The sequence below is a fragment of the Corapipo altera genome, unplaced genomic scaffold, assembly GCF_003945725.1.
Source record: "Corapipo altera isolate COAL_440 unplaced genomic scaffold, ASM394572v1 112, whole genome shotgun sequence".
NCBI classification, from domain to species: Eukaryota; Metazoa; Chordata; class Aves; order Passeriformes; family Pipridae; genus Corapipo; species Corapipo altera.
In genome coordinates, this window is record NW_020884899.1 from 2,057,141 (window position 1) to 2,075,628 (window position 18,488).

The window sequence follows — 18,488 nt, forward strand, 5'->3', positions numbered from 1 at the left end:
TGGCTTCTCACCTTTCTTCCTTTTATTCATTTCCTTAAAGTGATACATCTCCTCTTTATTCCCTCAGAACTCTCTGGAAAGATGTGTCTACTTTGAAGAAAGGATTAGAGCCCAGTGCTGTGACCCTCAAACTCTAGCTGTGTCTCCTCTCCACTTACTGCATCTATTAGATTGTTCCTTTACAGTGATAATAGGTACAAAAATTCTGAGATCACTTGCTCTTCTCCCCCAAGAAAACAAACCTGGGCAGAGAGAATCTATTAAAAAGAGAGAGAACATGCTGCAAATTAAGAGAACATTGCAGCCTGCACCATCTTAATTATTAGAGCTGTTATTTTAGCAGTCAGGTATCTACATGCTCATTGTGAGCTTAGACTCAGTGTGCTACATTAAAAAAAGAAATGCAGTATTTTCACTACCCATTTAGAACAAATCTATTCACTTTACACCTTAATTATGAAACCTCTTATTAAACTTGAAAAATGTTATAGCTCCATTTTAATGTGTATGTGTTCCTCACATGGTATTTCAATATGCTGTTAATACCAATGCATAGGTAAATATTCTCCCCTATATATTTCTATATATACCATAAATTTTTTCTTATACATTCTGTCCCGTGGAATTGAGCTTGTTGAGCACCATAGCACAATATTATTGCAGAGGTCAAGCCATGGCACTGGTGAGCAGTGACCAAAGCAGGAGAGTTTTGCATGTCACCACTTACAGGATTACATTGCTCCCATGCATTTACTTCCATTCTGGCTGCAAAAAAATGTGACTGTAAGGAATTTCTAACTCCATTTGACAGCACACACCTGCCAAGGTGTGCAGCTGAATTTCACAAGGCTCACAAACATGCTGTGTCTTGTCACACCTCACAGAACTTAGCACCCTGGAAGAAAACATTGAGGAAAACCCATGTGCACCTAATTTTTCACCAGCTGAGCCCACGCTGAACCAACAACACAATTGTTAATCCCTTGTAATGGTTCATATGTCTATGGTGTATTTAAATATTTTACCAGACAGATTTCTTTTCAGAGAAGGTCTGACTAGCCATCCTGTTCTGTACCCTTCCCTTTTTGAAGGCAAGCTGAGATATTAAAATCCTCAAGGTTTCAGCAGTGAAGGAGCCCAAAGGAAACAGCCCTCACTTGACTTCTGATGGAGCAGAGGGACCATGCAGCTGCATCCCTGGCTCCAGCTCAGGTGCCCTGGCACCACAATAATGAACTCCATTATTCCTCACTCAGGTGGCATCACTCCAAGAAAATGAAGTAATCATGTAAAGGGACTGTTTGATGGGGTCTGCAGCAAATATATCTTCAGGCCTGGTGGTGAAGACCTCAGGACCCATTCTCAGGTTTCACCTTTCTCCTCCCTGATGAATAGTAGCATCAGAGAAAGCCTTGTTCTCCTCCTGGAGGAGAACTCTGGCTACCTGCCTATGTGCAAATGTGTTCTACCTTTCACAGCCTCAAGGAAATACCAGCTATGCATTCCTGAGCTCTCCTTCCTGCCCCCCCCCCCAAGTAACCCTTGTACCCAGGTGGGTTTTTACGTGATATTTAATTTACCATTTGACCAAAAGACAAGCTTAAATTCAAAGTAAGTGTTAAACACTTGCAAAAAAATATGTATAACTGAAGTTAGGGAGCAAACTCCCTATTGATGTAGCTTTGCTAAGGATTGATCTTAAATGGAAATTCTGGATATATCCTCCCAAGAGTGGCAGCAAAAGCCTCATGAGAACCCACTGAGAAGCACCTGATGCTCCCAACTCGCTGGGGTCCGTCTGGAAATGTAACTCACTTTTTATCAGGTTCGTCTTATAAAAAAAGAAATTAATTTCTCTCCTGTTTTCATAGCATAAACTTTCACTATTAGCCAGAAGCTGGTGTGGTGGTTGTACTCACAAGATTTGTCTTCCCTGGGTAACAAGATGCGTTTGCAAAGACAGATGTGGTAAATACCATGGAAAGACAATTTCTCATCCCATGCCTATGAGCTGTAAGCTGTCTCAAGCCTAAATCTGTGCAACCAACCACAAATTCTCCTCTAGAAATAGTGTCAATGTGGCAGAGCAAGATGTGTCTCCAAAGCTGTGACCCTAATCAAGAGTAAATGATCAGGAGATTGAAGACACGGCTGGAGAAAAGCTAAATTATTTCAGTTGTGATGGAGGAACTGTGTTTACTTAACTTAAAATTTATTCTTTTATTGTTTAACTACAATGTAGAGAAATGGGGAAAAAACAGCAAGTAAGATACATTGAAAATTTAATCTCTTTTTCACGGAGAAAGTAAGGTAATTGAAATCAAGAGGTGATTTGAAGTTGTCAGCATTCATGACCTCAGAAATGTTTATTTTTGATTGATCAATACGCATTCTAAAACACACTTATTTGTCAAATTAACATGCCAAAAGAAACATGTGATATCACATGCCTTTATAAAAGAGAAACCCATCACATTCACCTTTACTTTGTCCCCATCATGAGGGGCTTGATATTAGCCCTGGTTTTAACCCTGGTGGGTAAGTAAATAACTTATTTACTTGGGTGAATTTAAAAATAATATATTAAGGAAAAGGTTTCAGAATCTAAATACAGTTCACTGGCAAACAAAAACTTTGTTATAGAAAAAATATTTTCTGACTTTTTTTGTTGTTTAGGGAAAAAAGAAGGCTTTTGGATGATTCTGAAACAGAAGTTAATTAGAAAGGGTTATGCTATACGCACAAGATGAGATATAGCCCTTTATACATTAACATTTTGTGGTAGGTTTTCTTTTGCTTTGTCACTTCATTACTCTTTTTTTTTTTTCTCTTTCAGGGAGCCAGCATCTTAATTACCGTAAGTAATTTTCCTATCAGCTAATATAATTATAATGAGTGAAATTAAAAATAGAATCTGAAAAGTATATAAATGTTTAATATAGTTTTACAGCAGCTAATTTTGTTCAGGTGCATTGCAAAAATGAACACATTCATCTTTTTTTTTGTTCCATACATTCTAATAGAGGTGCTTTAATATGTTCTTTACAGTCTCTATAATATTTCATGGGAACCATTTCTTTACAGAACCCGATTTCAGCGAAAACAAGGTTTATACATTTGATTATGAAAGCACACTTCTCAGTGGACTTCCAGAGAAAGGACTTGCAAGAGCTGGAATAAGAATAAAAAGTAAAGTGGAAATTAGTGGTATTGGGCCAAAACTTTGTCTTATTAGGGTAAGAAAATGTGTTCAATTTGAAAGGTAAAATTCTCATCATACTTGACTTCTTTTTTTAAACTTTTGGGAAGTAATTAAGTTTCCTCGTGTGTTGTGCTTTCTCAGGGAGAATGTAACTGATACTGTTATTTTTTTTATGCCCTAAATTCTGTTTGCACTTTGCCAGGTAATTCTCAGCTCAAGCCAACCTTGGGCTTGAAGGATTTCTTCTACTTTGTGGTCAGGGAGACAATGGAACGTAATTTGAGATGCACAATAATTTATTACCGTATCAATCCAATTGTTCCAAACTGTACAGCCTAGGATTATTTAATCAGCTGATTTCGTAACCAGCAGACAAAAGGCTATAAAACATGTGACAGTAGTTGGATGTGATTCAATATTTAGCATAATTAATGTCATCTGGTAGCTTCTTTTACTGAAGGGTCCCAAGTGACATTCTTTGTCATCCTCAACCGTATATTTTTACTGCATGCTGAGTAATTACCAAGAGTTTTGACTATGTGACAAACACCTTTGCCTTTAACAGAAGCCTATACATGCTTACAATGAGTGTATAGAAATGCACACTTCAACTTCTTTACACCAACTCCACTTAGTCTTCTGTACGTGGGGAAGAAAAATTATATTTTTAAGAGATTTAATTTGGCAAATTGAAAACTGCAGGTTAAAAAAGACTGGTGAGTGTCTGATAAACGCTTGTAAATGCTGTTGCCTTCCAGCCTGAATTACCCTTCTGTTACAGGGTACTTTTATAAATCCAGATTACAATAGATCTAGATGGGAAATGGATTTTTTTGAAAAAACAAACAAACAGGGAAATAAGAGCCACACATGTGCAGTGGTGAGTAGAAGGCTTCCCTGGCAGAAAGGAGGCAGAAGCAGTCTTGTCCTCACCCCACATCCTCCCTCCTTCCTGCTGAAAAAGCTCTTGGTGTGCCAGGGTGAGTCTTAACCAAAAATTGACTCCTGTTCCCGAAAGCCTCCCAGCACAATTTCACTGGCTCTAGTATTTGTGTCAGAAATAAATACAGAAATAATTTCAGGCAAGAAAAAGAGAAAAAAACCCCCATATTTTGGGGACAAGTTTTAAGCTAAAGGTAATGGTGCATTTATTCCCTTCTGCTACGGGAAAAGTTTATTTTGCTGCTGTTATATTTAAATTAGACAGTTTGGAGGGATGATTCAGGGAATTAAACTTTCATCTGCAGCCTCCTCGTTCACATTCAGCCCAAACAAAAAGCCGCACTCCCCAGGCAGTTTCCAGCTGACAATTTTTTCATCACAAACCTGCAAGTAAGAACTGCCAGCTGTGTTCAAATCTGAGCAGACAGTGTAAGTCCTGACTGGGCCCTGAGGGCTGGGGGAAAACTACCTGGCCCTGACCCTGCAGAGCAGTCCCAAATCTGCCAGTACGCAGAATGCCAGGAGCATGTCCGAGAGGCAGCACGAGGGATTTGCTCCGTAACAGCCTCCCCTGTAAGCTTCAGTTACTGGGGTTGGCAGTGATCTCCACCAACAATAACAAAAATAAATATGAAAGCACAGTCTCCAGTGGTTTGCTGTTTGAGGGTTTAGTTTGTGTGGCTTTTGGAGAAATTAATCCCGGTCTTGCGTCACATCGCCCGCCTGAGGTGTCAGAGAAAAGTCTCTTCAAATTGTCAAAATATATAGAAGGGAAGGGTCCTCTGAGAAACTAAGCTAAACATGCCCGTTCCCATGGGGTAGGAATTATTCCAGTTAAGCACAGTTTAGCACAACTTTCTACTTGCTTGGATGTGGTTGAGGCTGGGGCGTGAAGTGCAGAGCACGGTCGGAGCCAGTGCCTGAGTTCTACAGCAAAACATGTAGGGAATGACAATTTCTGTAATCTGCTGTCCACTGCTCAGACTAATTCTGACTATCTGGCTGGCCCAGCAGCCATGCTGTTATTAGTTTCAGACTGCTGCCTGCGCTCCGTGACCCCAGCGAGGGAAATGACAGAGTTCACAACAGGAGTTAATGATGCTTTATGCAACATTAACTTCCTCCTGCAATTTCCTGCAGACCTTCCATACTGCTTTTGGGTAGCAACCTGCTTCATGTGGCTCTTCTCTGGTTCATTTCTTCGTACAAGCCAAACTTTGGCAACGTGGGTTGTCTGTGTAACAGAACAGAGTGCAGTGGCTGCAGAAGTATCACAGTCATTTGCATTGCTCTCTTTTCTGTGTGGAAATAGGTGGATCAACTAGTTATGCTAAATTACAGCTTCTAAGGTTTCCCTTTGAAGAGGCTTTGCATCACTTAAAAGTGTATTTTCGATGTGAGTAAAGCTCTAGATGCTTACATGTATTGAGAAAAGAGTTGACTGGAAAAAAAATATTAAAGAGTAATTCCATTCCCCCTTTGTTCCAGATTCACTCCATCGAAGCAGGAGAGTACAATGGGGTCTGGCCCACAAGCTCATTCTCTCGATCACTCAAACTGACCCAGGTGCTGACTGGGCAGCTCAGTAACCCCGTCAAGTTCGAGTACAGCAGTGGCCACGTTGGGAACGTCATGGCTCCCGATTCCATCTCGGACGATGGCCTGAACATCTACAGAGGGGTTATGAACATGCTGGAGCTGAGCATAAAGAAGATGCAGCACTCCTACAGCTTACAGGAGGTGAGAATTTTGGTTTGGTCGCTGTGGTGGCTTTGTAAATAAATAAGCCTTCTCTTCAGAGTCTTTTCACATGTTTTCCGAATTCATCCTTGGCATAAACCTCACTAATAAGAAACACCAAAGCTTGGGAAATCGTGATTAAGTTGCTCTTATGGGACAGCTTTTGATGGAGATATATTTAAACAGGACAACAGAAGAGCAGATTTTTAACCCAGTTGATGAAAGTATTTCAGAAAATGCACTTGCAGTATTAAATCCTTAGAAAATCAGGGTTATTATTTAGAGAAAGTAAACTCCTGTGGAAGCTGAAGCCTACATAAAATGTGAATACTGTATTAAAACAAGCTTAAACATACAGCTTAATAGTAAAGTGAAAATAACAGTAATTTGACTTTTTTCACCAATCTTATACACTTTAATCTCTTCTAGCTCCTCTTTTAGGAGGAAAACAGTATATATGTCATGACATTACTGTAATAGCTTTGACAGTTGCAGTTGATGCTCTGTTGGAATTTCCACTGTTTTTCAGGTTTTAATATATTAGTCCAGGTAAATCATCTGATATTGCTGTTCACCACAGAAATTGCAATGTGTTTAGTTTTTGTGAAACCATATTTACATTGATTAGAATACATTCAATTCAGAGATCAGCAAAAACCTTGAAATTATTATACTTTCACGTTATTTTTTATTGAAAATGTAGACCAGAGTAACTTTAATTTTCTTAAAATTTATTTTTATGTAAGTAGAGTTGTTTCTGGGAAAGGAACTACATGATTTAATAGTTTCACACCATTTGTTTTACATAAAAATCCGTGTGGTGGAGTTGCATATTCTGCATCACTATTTTCCTCAAATCTAATTTCACATCTTAATTCTTTCTAATTCAGTTAGCAGTATGTCCAATTCTCTCTGCTAGGCAACAGATGTGACTTTACCTCCTAGAATTATTTCCAAGTTTCCTTTGCTTTTCTCAGAGAGCAAATGATTAATGAGCTTTGGCATCCTTGCTTGACAATCTTGAGTCACCCTGTAAAGGAAGATAAGAGTTGTTAGTTCCAAAATCTGAGCTGCAGAGAGGTTTAAAGGACTAAGATGGGAAAGTCTGCACCCTATCCTGGGGGTGCAGGGTGAGGGTATCTGAGCTGGCCATGAGCTGCACACAGCCAGAAAGTCCAGATGGACAGGAGTCTAATTCCTCCCACTGAACTCTCCGAGCAGGACATTCCCATTTAAAGCCTGGATGTCTCTACCTTACCCTGCAGTCTGCAGAGGAGCCCCACACCTGTATCTGCAGGGCACAAGTCTTTCAGAAAGCTTGGGCAATTCTTATTTCTAGCCCTTTCCAAAGCCATAGTGTCACCAGGAATTCTGTTAAGCTAAAGATGAAGTGGGTATGTCTTGCCTCCCAACCACCACATGACTATTTTGCTGTTCTGACATAGCCCAGAGCTGCTCTCTGCACTGGCTATGCTATAAATAACAGTGAAAAACAAAATCACGAAAATAACTCTTCCTCCTAAAATGCAATCAAATATTTTTCCTCTCCAAAAAATCTCACTGACTGAGGAGATTTAAGAGCTCTTATAAATGTATATGCTCAAAATATTATTGAAGAGCTCAGCTAAAACTGCAAACTCAAGAAAAGCCACAATCAAAACTCTGTTATCCTGAAATTCTTTTTAATTATTGCTGTTCATGTTGTGACAGATCATCTGATATTGCAAGGCTCATTCCATAGGCATTTATAAACTGTCTATAAAAGCAAGTTTTAAGGGCAGAATGTCATCTCCAACCTTGAAAGACTTTGCTGTTGAAATGTCATTCTGACTGATCAAATTATTTTGACACTTTTTGTTAATATTCCTCAAATCTTATTTCATAATCAACAGCTCTAACTGAAAATTGCTACTGCCTTTTCCCGAGGCTCCAAGTGAAACTTTGGGAATTTTAGTTCTCTCAGTGCAACTCTGATTTGGCTCACTGGAAACCTGTACATGTAAAAAAGAGATGAAAGTAATCATCACCCAAATTTTGTTTCTGGAGCGTATAATGAAAAAAAGAAGAGTTCATTTCCATTGTTAATTTTGACAACACAGAATTAAGCAGGAAATTCCATGTGTTGAGTTGAAGCTTTGCATAAAAGTGAACTTCTCTCATCCTCTTCTCATTTTTGCCAGGCTGGGATTGGAGGTATTTGCAACACAACGTATGCAATTCAGGAAAACAAGAGGGCAAACCTACTCTATGTGACCAAATCCAAGGACCTGAACAGCTGTGAGGAGAAAGTTCAGATTGTCACAGGTTCAGCAAACACTCAGCCATGCCAGGCCTGCCAGAAGGTAAATTAGAGAGGTGTTATGTATATGTGTTTCATATTCTTATGCTGAGCACCATTTAGTATCTGTTGCTTTGAAACACTCAAAATGAGGGAAGGGTCAGGTCTGCTGTATCCAGTAGTCAGAATTTTCTTTCTGTCTGAAAATCAACCCCCACAGAAGTGGAAGCCTGTGCTGCAGGCTGTCATGCAGGCACACTTCAAGCAGCTCAAACTAGCTGGCTTGGAAACCATTAATTATCAGCATGAGTTAATTCACCTATTCTGGCGAGTAAAAAAATAGCCACGATGTCCACTTTCTGCTAGTCAAGACAGGTACTGCTGCATTTTATTACAATCCTCTCTTTGAAAAAAGAAATTGTGTGGTTTATGCAGCTGCTCTCCTCAGAAAATGTGTCTCCTCCTCGGGGGAATGACCAATTACCTCTATTTGGGAAAAAGGAAAAAACAGCTAACACTTCTTAGCAGTAAAAGTAATGGAGCCAGGCAGTGTGTCTGACCTCTCCCGTGGAAGTGAGTGCACAGAATTCACATCAACTGCTCTTATGGCCAATGAACAAAACAGCCCTGGAAAACAAGTGGGTGATGTAATAGCTCCTAGTCACAGAATTCAGAAGTTCAATGACTTTTTATTTTCTTTGTTTCTTTGCGCTTTTTTTCGTATTTTAAAGAGAAACAAGAATTCCCGGGCGACCGCTACTTACAATTACAAAATTAAATATACACGCAGTGAAGCTGTTATTACACAAGCTGACGTCGAGGAAATCCATCAGTTTGCACCCTTCAATGAGATAACAGGAGGAAATGCTATAGTACAAGCAAGGTACTGTACATATGCCTTTAATTCAGCAACTAACTCAGTGACTCCATAATCCGGTCAAATTCCATAAGTGAAATAAATCCTTTGCTTCCACAGCCCATTGTTTGCCAGTATTTAATTACATAAAATCCCAAACAGTTCATAAAAACAACCCTCACTGTTAGTTGTAAATCTGAAGCGTGCACATCACTATCTAAATTTTGTTAGCTAAACTTGGCAGGGTTTGACTATTTTATTTCTCGGGGATATTTGATTTATGTCAGAAAAGCCAAAACAAATGCAATTCCATCTGAAAAACTGTGAACTAATATATTTGAAGTAAAATACTTTGAAAGACAGTTACTCACAGAAAGAGAGTTCCCTGGAAAATAATAATGCAGTAAGAGACCCTTAGAGACTAGTTCACAAGAAACCTAGATAGGACTTTGGATTCCTAAATACACTGGGCTGCTTACAAATCTCCCATCAAAACTGTTTCTAAATAGGAAATTGGGTTTTATTGCAGAGAAATTGGACACAAGGCATGTAAAATGCATTTGCTTTTCCACAACAAGTTTTGCATATTTCTTTAACAATATTGGGGCAAAACAAAGATGTGGCTGTGTAAGAAATTACGCCCCTGCTCACCATTAGCTCTTGCACACAAACTCTCAGTGTTTGAAAGTGATTTCATCTATCAAAATCATCTATCGAAAAACTTTTTAGTTACCTAGTTGATTATGGGCTCTGTATACAGGGGTGTCCCACTGAAGGGAGAGGCTTTTTGCATGAAGGTAGCTGTGCAGAAATTATACCTCAACCCCACTCTTCAACTGCTGCAACCTTGCATTGCTGCATTAGCTCCTGCAAGAATCTGTTGGTATAATATACAGTTTTGGAAACTCCAGCATCAGAAAATTCATGTCAATAATTCACCAATTAACTTCATTTGTGTAATGAACGTGCTCAATTTGGCTAATCAAAAAGAAACAAAAACAATACCAGAACATTAAAGGTGAAAGTGACTTTACTACCCCTATGCAATCAAAGTGTAGATAGGCACAACTGCAGTGCTTTTATCAAATTATAGGTTGTTGTGAGTCAGAATCAGTCTGGAGACAATGGACTTAGGGTGTTCTAGGTTCTCCTGCAGAATTTGTCTTCTGCAAAGAAGATGTTCTTCCTCAGCCCTCAGAAGGGTAGTGCCTCTACCTTTCCCATTTTCTCTGGATTTTTAGCGTTGCCCAGCAGAAGGGGACAAATATAAGATAGCTGGGAAGATGTGGATATCTCACTCGAGTCTTTAGAATTTATTTCTACAATATACTCTCTGTTTAAAAAAAAAAAAAAAAAAATCTATCAAGGACTTAAAACACCCAGAGCTGAGTTTTCTGACCTGTTCAGCATAAGATTCTTGCAGTACCTCTCAAAGCCAAGAGAGGTTTTACTGTTTTTTCACCTTTTTAATCCTATCTTTAGTATTCATTTGCTCTTCTCTTCAGAGTATATTTTCCCATCTATTCTAGGCAGATACATCTCTTCCCAAAACAAGGAAGATGAAGATATAATAGATTCATCATGATATGGAAGGGATTAAATCTGTCCAAGTGTACCTGATTTTCTGATTTCTGACCCAAACGCCCTTTCAATAATATTGTATAAAATTTCAAGAGAGAACAAATCTCTGCTGATTCTGTAGTGGTTTCTATTCACATTCCAGTAGCTTGTCTGCAAAGCAGTTATGCACTATTTCTGCAGCAGTTCTCTGCAATCCATATGGAAGGAGTGAATAGAAATGCTGCAGAAGATCATAGAGATTTCAAAATAAACACGCCAATTTTCTACAGAGATTTTGAGGTACTGAGTAACACAGGAATATTGCTTTTGAAATGTTTTCAATTGTTCACCACAAATGCCTAACTTTATTATGGTGTCCTAAATGGCCCATTTTAAGCATAATTGGTGGGATAGCTCACGTCTGGCTGAAAATGTAGCAAAGATAGCAAATGTTTACAAAGACAGTCTCTCATTGGAATTATTCTTAATAACAAAGGATGATGGTTGGTTGCTTCTTGAAAAGTTTCCAAAAGCTTCAGTACTGTTCCAAAGACTAATCCTGAATTTATCTGGCCCTTTTTGTTGGTAAATCCAATTTGAGACTTCATAAGAACCATTTTTTGCAGTTCCCAGGATATTCAGCTTGCCAGACAAAATGGGGAGGGCAAGTAAAAAAATTTCAATTCCTTTTGAGTCTTCCAGGAGACACAGGCATGTAACAGCTTTTATGAACTTCTAAAAAGGTTTAAATTAAATGATAACTAATGAACAAGTTTCCCATCTGTGTTTTCCTATAATCCTTAATTTACTCCTTAAGACACAACACAACACACAGTTCCTGTGATCATCAGACTGCAGCTTCTCACCTCCTTCTTCTTTCTTAAGTTCTCAAGCCAGGTTATTCCCAATGGCAGGCAAAGGCTGGCTCTGATCTGAGCCCTGCTGTGCAAGTGCACACCTTCTCAGAGTGCAGTTTGGAGCATCATGTCCAAACGCATCTGTTTGTAAATATCTTTTCCCCTCGATAACAAAACCCTTCTGAAACAATTGTAGCTGCACTGTAATGCAGGGAGACAGAATTATTGAGGTTTTTTTAGTTTGTACCATGCATCTTGTGATGTTTTCTTCCTGGGGTTCTCCATTCCAGGCAGAAACTTACTCTCACTGATGTGCAGAAGCAGAGGGCAGAGGTCCCACCAAAGGAATATCAGAATCGTGGGTCACTTCGGTATGAGTTTGGCAGTGAATTGCTTCAGCTTCCTGTCCACTTATTCAAAATAAAAGACGTGGAAAGCCAGGTAAAGTTCAGACACTGGGTAGACTCTCTGTTGGACACTGCATTCTATGCATGTGGGACACGATGCGTGTGAGCTTCCTGCATTTTCATCTTCCTGCAGATAGAGGAAAGCCTGCAGGACCTAGTAGAGGCCACTTCTGACCAACTTCCCAGTGATGCACCAGCAAAAGCCCTCAAGCTCATGCACCTCTTTCGTGCAGCAAACGAGGAGGATTACGAGTCGGTGTGGAAGCAGTTCTCCGGTCGGCCAGCATACAGGTACGAGCATTAAAGGCAGTGCTTCTGCTGCTGAGAAGCTCTGTTGGAGACCCTTATGCTCAGAGGCAGACCTGGAAAATGCTCTTTGCCCTTCCCATTGCAGGCGCTACATTCTGGACATAATCCCTGCGGTGTCCAGTCACCGTTCACTCCGGTTCCTGCGGCGCAGGATGGAAAGACAGGAGCTCTCCAGCTGGGAAGCGGCTCAGACACTGCTGGTGGCTCTGCACTCCAGCACACCAACCCAGGACGTGATGGAGGAAGCAACAGTAGGGTTCTCTAAACACTCTCAAATCACTCTTGGCTGATTCCAGCATCTGTTGTATTTATTCCTTTGACGAGATGTTAAAGGCTTTGAAAATATAAAGGTTTTATGTCCTCTGGTGAGGCTGAAAGGACTTTGTTTCCTGACTGTCTTAAGGGGAAGAGAATGCAAATGAAAAGGGCAAAAATGAGTCCACAATGAAACAGGAAAGAAAGTAAAATATCCCTCAGGGACAAAGGTTATTGCTGCAAACAGTGGTTTCTAGTCTTCCTTTTTCCAAATGTACTTCATAGTTACATCAGATTAGATCTCTAACTGACTGTCTGCAAAGACAAGGGAGCAAGAAATATGTATTTGTTATATCCATGTATTTGTCCTGATTGACCTAGAAGGATGGGTATGAATTTGAGATCTATCCAGATCAAGGCAATTATGCCAACATGAAGGCCACGTAGGAGAAAGTCCAATTATTTTTACAATTTTTTCTTTATCTGCAGGGTTTAATTCCAGCCTCAGATGCAAGAACTTGTCTCTACCTGCCCTAGGTAGAGACAACAAACCTCAGACTAGAGGTTTGCTCTCAGTGAAAGCCTGTGCAGAGATGCTCTGCTTCCCACACAGGAAAGCAGTGGGCTGATGCCTCCTGACAGCTCTTACATTTGTATTCCTGCCTGCCCAAAATACTGAGGTCCCTTCCCAAGGAATCTCCACTGTGTTGTACCTATAGCTGAGGTGATCACAAAACCTGACGGATGTTGCTAGGATAATGTGTGTTTTTCCATTCCATAACTGGGTGATTTCCTCCCTTTGGATTACAGCCCATGCCAAATTTAAATCTGAAACGCTATAAAAGCAACAGATCTGCCTTCCAGATGTTACTCAGAATTACTTTACAATTGTGTTGTCCAGTACAGTGCTATCCACTGATTAACTGAAAATCCACCAATACAAAAATATCAAAAGCCTGGTTTTGTCTTGCGTTGGGCGGAAAGGTATTTTTTTAACACTGTTTCTTTTCATTAATGGTTGCTAACGAGCCACTGTTTTCTCCCTAGCTCATTGTCAGAAAACACTGCCCACGCTCCAGCACTGTGCTGGGGAAGGTTTGCCACCTCAGCTACGCGTCGCTGTGCCACAAACAGTGCTCTTCAGCAGACTCCTGCTCCGAGTGTCTCCAGGTAATCACGTCGTTATTTATCGCTCGAAAGAAAAATTAAGCCCTGAGTTCTTTCTTCGTTGTTCAGAAAGCTGTATTTCACTTCACTACGGAGTTTCCTTTGGGGAAAGGAACCCCAGTTGGTTAAATACAGCGTTTTTATCTTCAGATTAGCACACGAAAGCGAGGGAGAGGAAGAAGCATATAATTCATAACACTTTCTATCCGAGTATCTCCGAGTGCTTTATTGCCAATTATTAATGAAGTCCCATGGTATTGCTCAAAAACACTTTAAATATAGGTACTTATCTATACTTATAAATCAACTAAGTGACACAAAAGCCCAGGTTTTTCCTGAAGTCATGTATCCCATCCATTCCTGAGCCAGAAGCAGAGCCCAGTCATCTACACAGGCTGTAAGCTCTTCATGAGAGTAACACCCTCCCTGTTCTGCACTGCTTTTAATCAGCAGGCCTCAAAACAATTTCAGGAGCCATTAAATAGCATTTCCCAGTTCTAAAAATGCATGTCATGGTTTACAGAGGCCAATCCCTCATCCAGAAACAGAGAAGGAAAGAGGGAGAGGTGTTTTCAGCCTTTGGTGCTGGTCAGTTCACCATCCCCGGTACGAGCAGGGTGTTCCAAATACACTGTGTGCTTGACATGATTGTTTTTCCTGTAGCACACAGGCATGGCCAGCATTCCTACACAGGTCTCATGTGTTACAATTGCCACCAATGCTCTTGAGCTAATTAAATCTGAGAAGCCCTGTGTCAGAGAGTGAAAATTCTTTCCCAAAGCAAATGACTGTACAGGCTTATTCAATGCATTTCAAATGTCCATGCATTTAATTAGTGATATCAGTAGGCTGTTTCTGCGCCGTTAGAGGGATTTCAAATGTGTTATTTTAAACTACAGAAACTGTATTGAAATTATTCTTTAACATCTCTGTTTCTTTTTTAGAGCCACTTGTTAGTGTTAAAAACAGATATCTAATAGGATTTAGTTCTTTTCTCTTATTCAGCCTTCAGACAACTACCTCTAATCTTGACACGCTAATGCAAGTGTGATCCAGTTGCTTATAACAAAGGCAGTAAAATGACCTGATTTTTTGGCAATGATCTCATTTGCCACCTGCTAATCCACCTCTAAAAAGAGGCTGTCATAGGTGGTTAAGGGCAAGACCACCAGCCATATCTTCAGGAATCTTATTTAAGGGTCTAAAGGTTTAACTGTACCTGTATTTTTGCACCTGTCTTCAACCATGAGACAGAGATGTTCAAGCAGAACTATTTCAAGGTTCCCAGCTTGCCCTGAAAGCAGTGGGAACTCGCTCCCAGCCATTATTTTTGCCTTTAAAAATCTTACTTGGTAACTTTAAGGCATAGCGATGAAGAAGCTGTTCATTGCAGCTTTCTTGGCTATACTTGTTCTATGAATAAAATGTTCTATTCATGAGGACAAAAAAGAATTTCAAAATATTTAAAATAAATGAATTGGAAAAACTGACATCATGAGAGTCTAACCACAGAATAGGCCGGGGGATGGAATAGAGATAAGAGCTGGAATTGAACTCAACAGAATTTTTCTTTTTTCAGCTTCTTCACGGTTTTGCAGGAGAGGCATTGAGCAAGTCTAGCACAGAAGAAATTTCCCTGGCTCTGAAAGCCCTTGGGAATGTAGGACATCCAGCCAGCATCAAGCACATCAAGAAGTTTTTGGCAGGATATGCAGCTGGTGCCTCAGATTTGCCACTCAAGGTCCATGCAACTGCTGTGATGGCCCTGAAAAACATAGGTCTGAAAGACCCAAAAATGGTAAGGAAACAAAACTACCTCCTTTGCACTTGCAGCTTGCACTTGCAAGGCTGCTTATAGATCATGGGTGATGAGGGGAAAACAGATTTTTTTCTCAAAAACATCACAATTTATTTCTTTTAAGTACTTAGCCATTCCTTAGCTGGCATGTCTTTTTTCTTTTGACATTAACCTCCATTATTTCAGACTGCAACAAAAATCCCATTAAAAGGATACGTTCATTGTTGTTGAAGAGAAATCAGTATTTCCACTGCAAACATTTGGTTTCCAAGGACATTAAACAGAAAACTAAATTATTGACCCAAATGTGTTTAGTGCTACTTCACCTTTGGTGTGTGAGAGAACCACAGAACAAGGTTTTCAGAGAATCAACATTTAATGCCAAGTGTCACATCTTATTGTAATTCAAGACCAGGTCTTATTGTAAATAGATACTAGGGGTTTGCATCCTAATTACAAATTTACAGACATTGTGTGGGCTTAAGTCATAAACAGAGCATTTACTAAATGTGACTTTTGTCCCTGACTGAGATAATTATTAGATCTCACATACAATGGCTACACCAGCATGCTCTGCTCCACCACAGATATCACTTTACAATCATTTTCACCTTAAAGCAATTTGCCTATAAAAGGAAACGTTTTCAAGGTTTTCAAGACTTTTTTTCCCCTGATGTTGGAATTTTTTGTTTTATATACATCAATTCTTAATATAAAAAGTAAAATAAAAGCTTTCATTAACTATTCACCTACTAATCTGTATCAGTTTTTCCATTATACTCATTTTTTTGCATGTGACTCCCAGTTTGAGTGCACGTATTGATTCTTGGACAATGGTGTGCCAGGGTATGCTTTTAAGCAAAAGAATAAAGAAACAATTTACTAGAGTGCAGGAACTGGATGGGGAAAAGCAGAGGGGGAGGAGGGAATAGCAAGGGTAGGAGTTCGGGTATTTGTTGGGGAAGGAAAAAAAGCCAATTTGGTGTTTGAAAACAACACTGTGACTCTGATTGCTCTTTGGCCTGACTTTCCATGTGTGACCCAAACCACTCTTTAGTTCCATTTTCTATGCATTTTCTTTGGAGAAATTTGATCTGGAGTGAGTTAATGATTGTGACCTCAATCATTAACTTTTTTCATTGTTCAAAAAACAGTTTAATGCCTGGTTTGCAGGTAGGTGCTCATCCATATTTGCATTAAACAGACTTAATTCATGGCCTGTCTTTTTTATTGTTTAATTTGAGAAAGCAGTTGCATTTAGGAAGAGGCTACTGCCTCTTTTATGTTGTCACCTCTTTTATGTTGGTCTTTGATATTCAACATATTCAAATTAATAAAACCAGTCAGGGTCTTTCCAAATTTTAAGTTTCCTGGCTCACTCTTCCCTCCAGTGCAGAGATGTGCACTCTCCCAGGCAGGACAGGGCTGTGCAGAGGGGTTGCCAGAACAGTGGCACACCACCCACATCCATTTCAAAGTTATGGCTTTGGTTCCACTCATGGAAACTGCAAAGGTTCCAGTACAAAATTAGTCTTGGTGCTGAATATTGCTGAGGTCAAACACATTGGTCACAAGTACTACTGTGGAAATTACATCTATTGCATAAAATTTTGGTTTAAGCTGCCTACACAGTATAGAGATTTCTGGTAATAAATTGGGGGTTATTTGTTTCATTTCTATTCTGTTATTCAGCAGAAAGGGCCCAGATTAAGATCAAATTATTAGAAGTAAGTCATAGCTTTGTGAGTAGGGATAAGTAGGGATTACACACTTCTCAGGTGTGTAATGGGTTACTGAAATCTCCTTTACATAGGGTGAGATAGTTCAAAAAGGGATGATAGACCTGATGTAGAAGTTACCCAGTGAAGTTCCTTGGCTTTGATTGTCTAGGAAGTGAGACTAGATTACCATGATGCCCCTTCCAACCCTCAGACTGTGAAACCAGGAACAGTGTTGCCATAATAATTAAATAATACAAATTTTTACTGTGCCAGTGGTGAATAGATCATTCACTGCTGTTGAATGGTTATCAGCAGAATGTTCAAACAGACAGTAAAATTGAATATACCTATTTTTTTCAGGTCCAGGCCATTACCCTTGAGCTTTTCCTGAATCACAAAATTCACCCTCGGGTCCGAATGCTGGCTGCAGTGGTTCTGCTTGAAACCAAGCCAGGTCTCCCAATAGTGATGACATTAGCTGATGCTGTGCTGAAGGAACCCAGCATGCAAGTGGCAAGTTTCATCTACTCACACTTGAGGGCCCTGGGCAGAAGCACATCTCCAGATCTCCAAGTGATGTAAGGAAAATCTGGATCCCTTTCCTGGCAGAAAAACTTGTTGCAAACTAACCGACTTGTTAATGTGCTCACCCAACTTTTTCAGGGCTTCTGCCTGCAGAATGGCCATCAGAGCCTTAAGTCCCAAATTCGACAGGTCTGGATATCAGTTCAGCAAGGTTTTCCGCTTCAGTGTCTTTAAAGGTAAGATTCAGGAGGTTTTGTAGAGAAACGTATACTGGGGAATGTGTGAAAAAAAAAAACTGTACAGTATGAGAACCCAATTTTCCTAGCCAGCTGTTAGCTGCACGTTGTTCCTCTGTATTCTCCTATGTTTAGTGGGGGAAAAAAAAAAAAATCAAAATAAGAGTGTCAGGCTCTCCATTTGGAGAGTGTTTAGGTCCCTGTGTGGTTTGCATTGTACACTGCCAGCATGAAATTACCACGGGGCTTGTGGGGCTCTAACCCTCTGTTTTCATTAGTCTGGGAGGCACATGCTCCTGTAGCAAATGCTGTAGTCTCAGTGGTGCTTAACAATTTCATACCATTGTTCAACACCAAACAAACAGAAGGGACCTAAATTACTGCTGAAGTGGATTAATTTCTACTGGTGTTGAACACCTACAACTCCTGCTGAATTCAAATGTGATGCTAAGTATTCTTCACCCCAACAGCTGTGCCCAGCAACACAGAAAACTCTGAAAACATTTACATGTGACAATTCATTGCACCCATGAGCAGCTACCACAGGCTTGTCATCTAAAGATCTTTCTTGCATCTTCCTACCAGGATTCTTTGTTGGAATGAGCAGATCCATGCACAGGATCTGGAGACTGACC

At 39.9% G+C, this 18,488-nt stretch overlaps 1 protein-coding gene across 1 annotated transcript in view; it reads left to right on the plus strand.

Annotated features, from left to right (window-relative positions):
* The first annotated feature begins 2,498 nt into the window (after window positions 1-2,498).
* Window positions 2,499-18,488, plus strand: part of LOC113949925 (vitellogenin-1-like) — a 43,235-nt gene continuing 27,245 nt past the window's right edge. Inside the window, exons 1-13 of the mRNA XM_027649077.1 lie at window positions 2,499-2,538; window positions 2,837-2,857; window positions 3,085-3,236; window positions 5,633-5,884; window positions 8,065-8,226; window positions 8,894-9,045; window positions 11,726-11,876; window positions 11,976-12,133; window positions 12,237-12,402; window positions 13,454-13,576; window positions 15,153-15,371; window positions 17,453-17,670; window positions 17,756-17,853. Coding sequence (XP_027504878.1) covers window positions 2,499-2,538; window positions 2,837-2,857; window positions 3,085-3,236; window positions 5,633-5,884; window positions 8,065-8,226; window positions 8,894-9,045; window positions 11,726-11,876; window positions 11,976-12,133; window positions 12,237-12,402; window positions 13,454-13,576; window positions 15,153-15,371; window positions 17,453-17,670; window positions 17,756-17,853 — 1,912 coding nt within the window. The remainder of the gene's footprint in view (window positions 2,539-2,836; window positions 2,858-3,084; window positions 3,237-5,632; window positions 5,885-8,064; window positions 8,227-8,893; window positions 9,046-11,725; window positions 11,877-11,975; window positions 12,134-12,236; window positions 12,403-13,453; window positions 13,577-15,152; window positions 15,372-17,452; window positions 17,671-17,755; window positions 17,854-18,488) is intronic.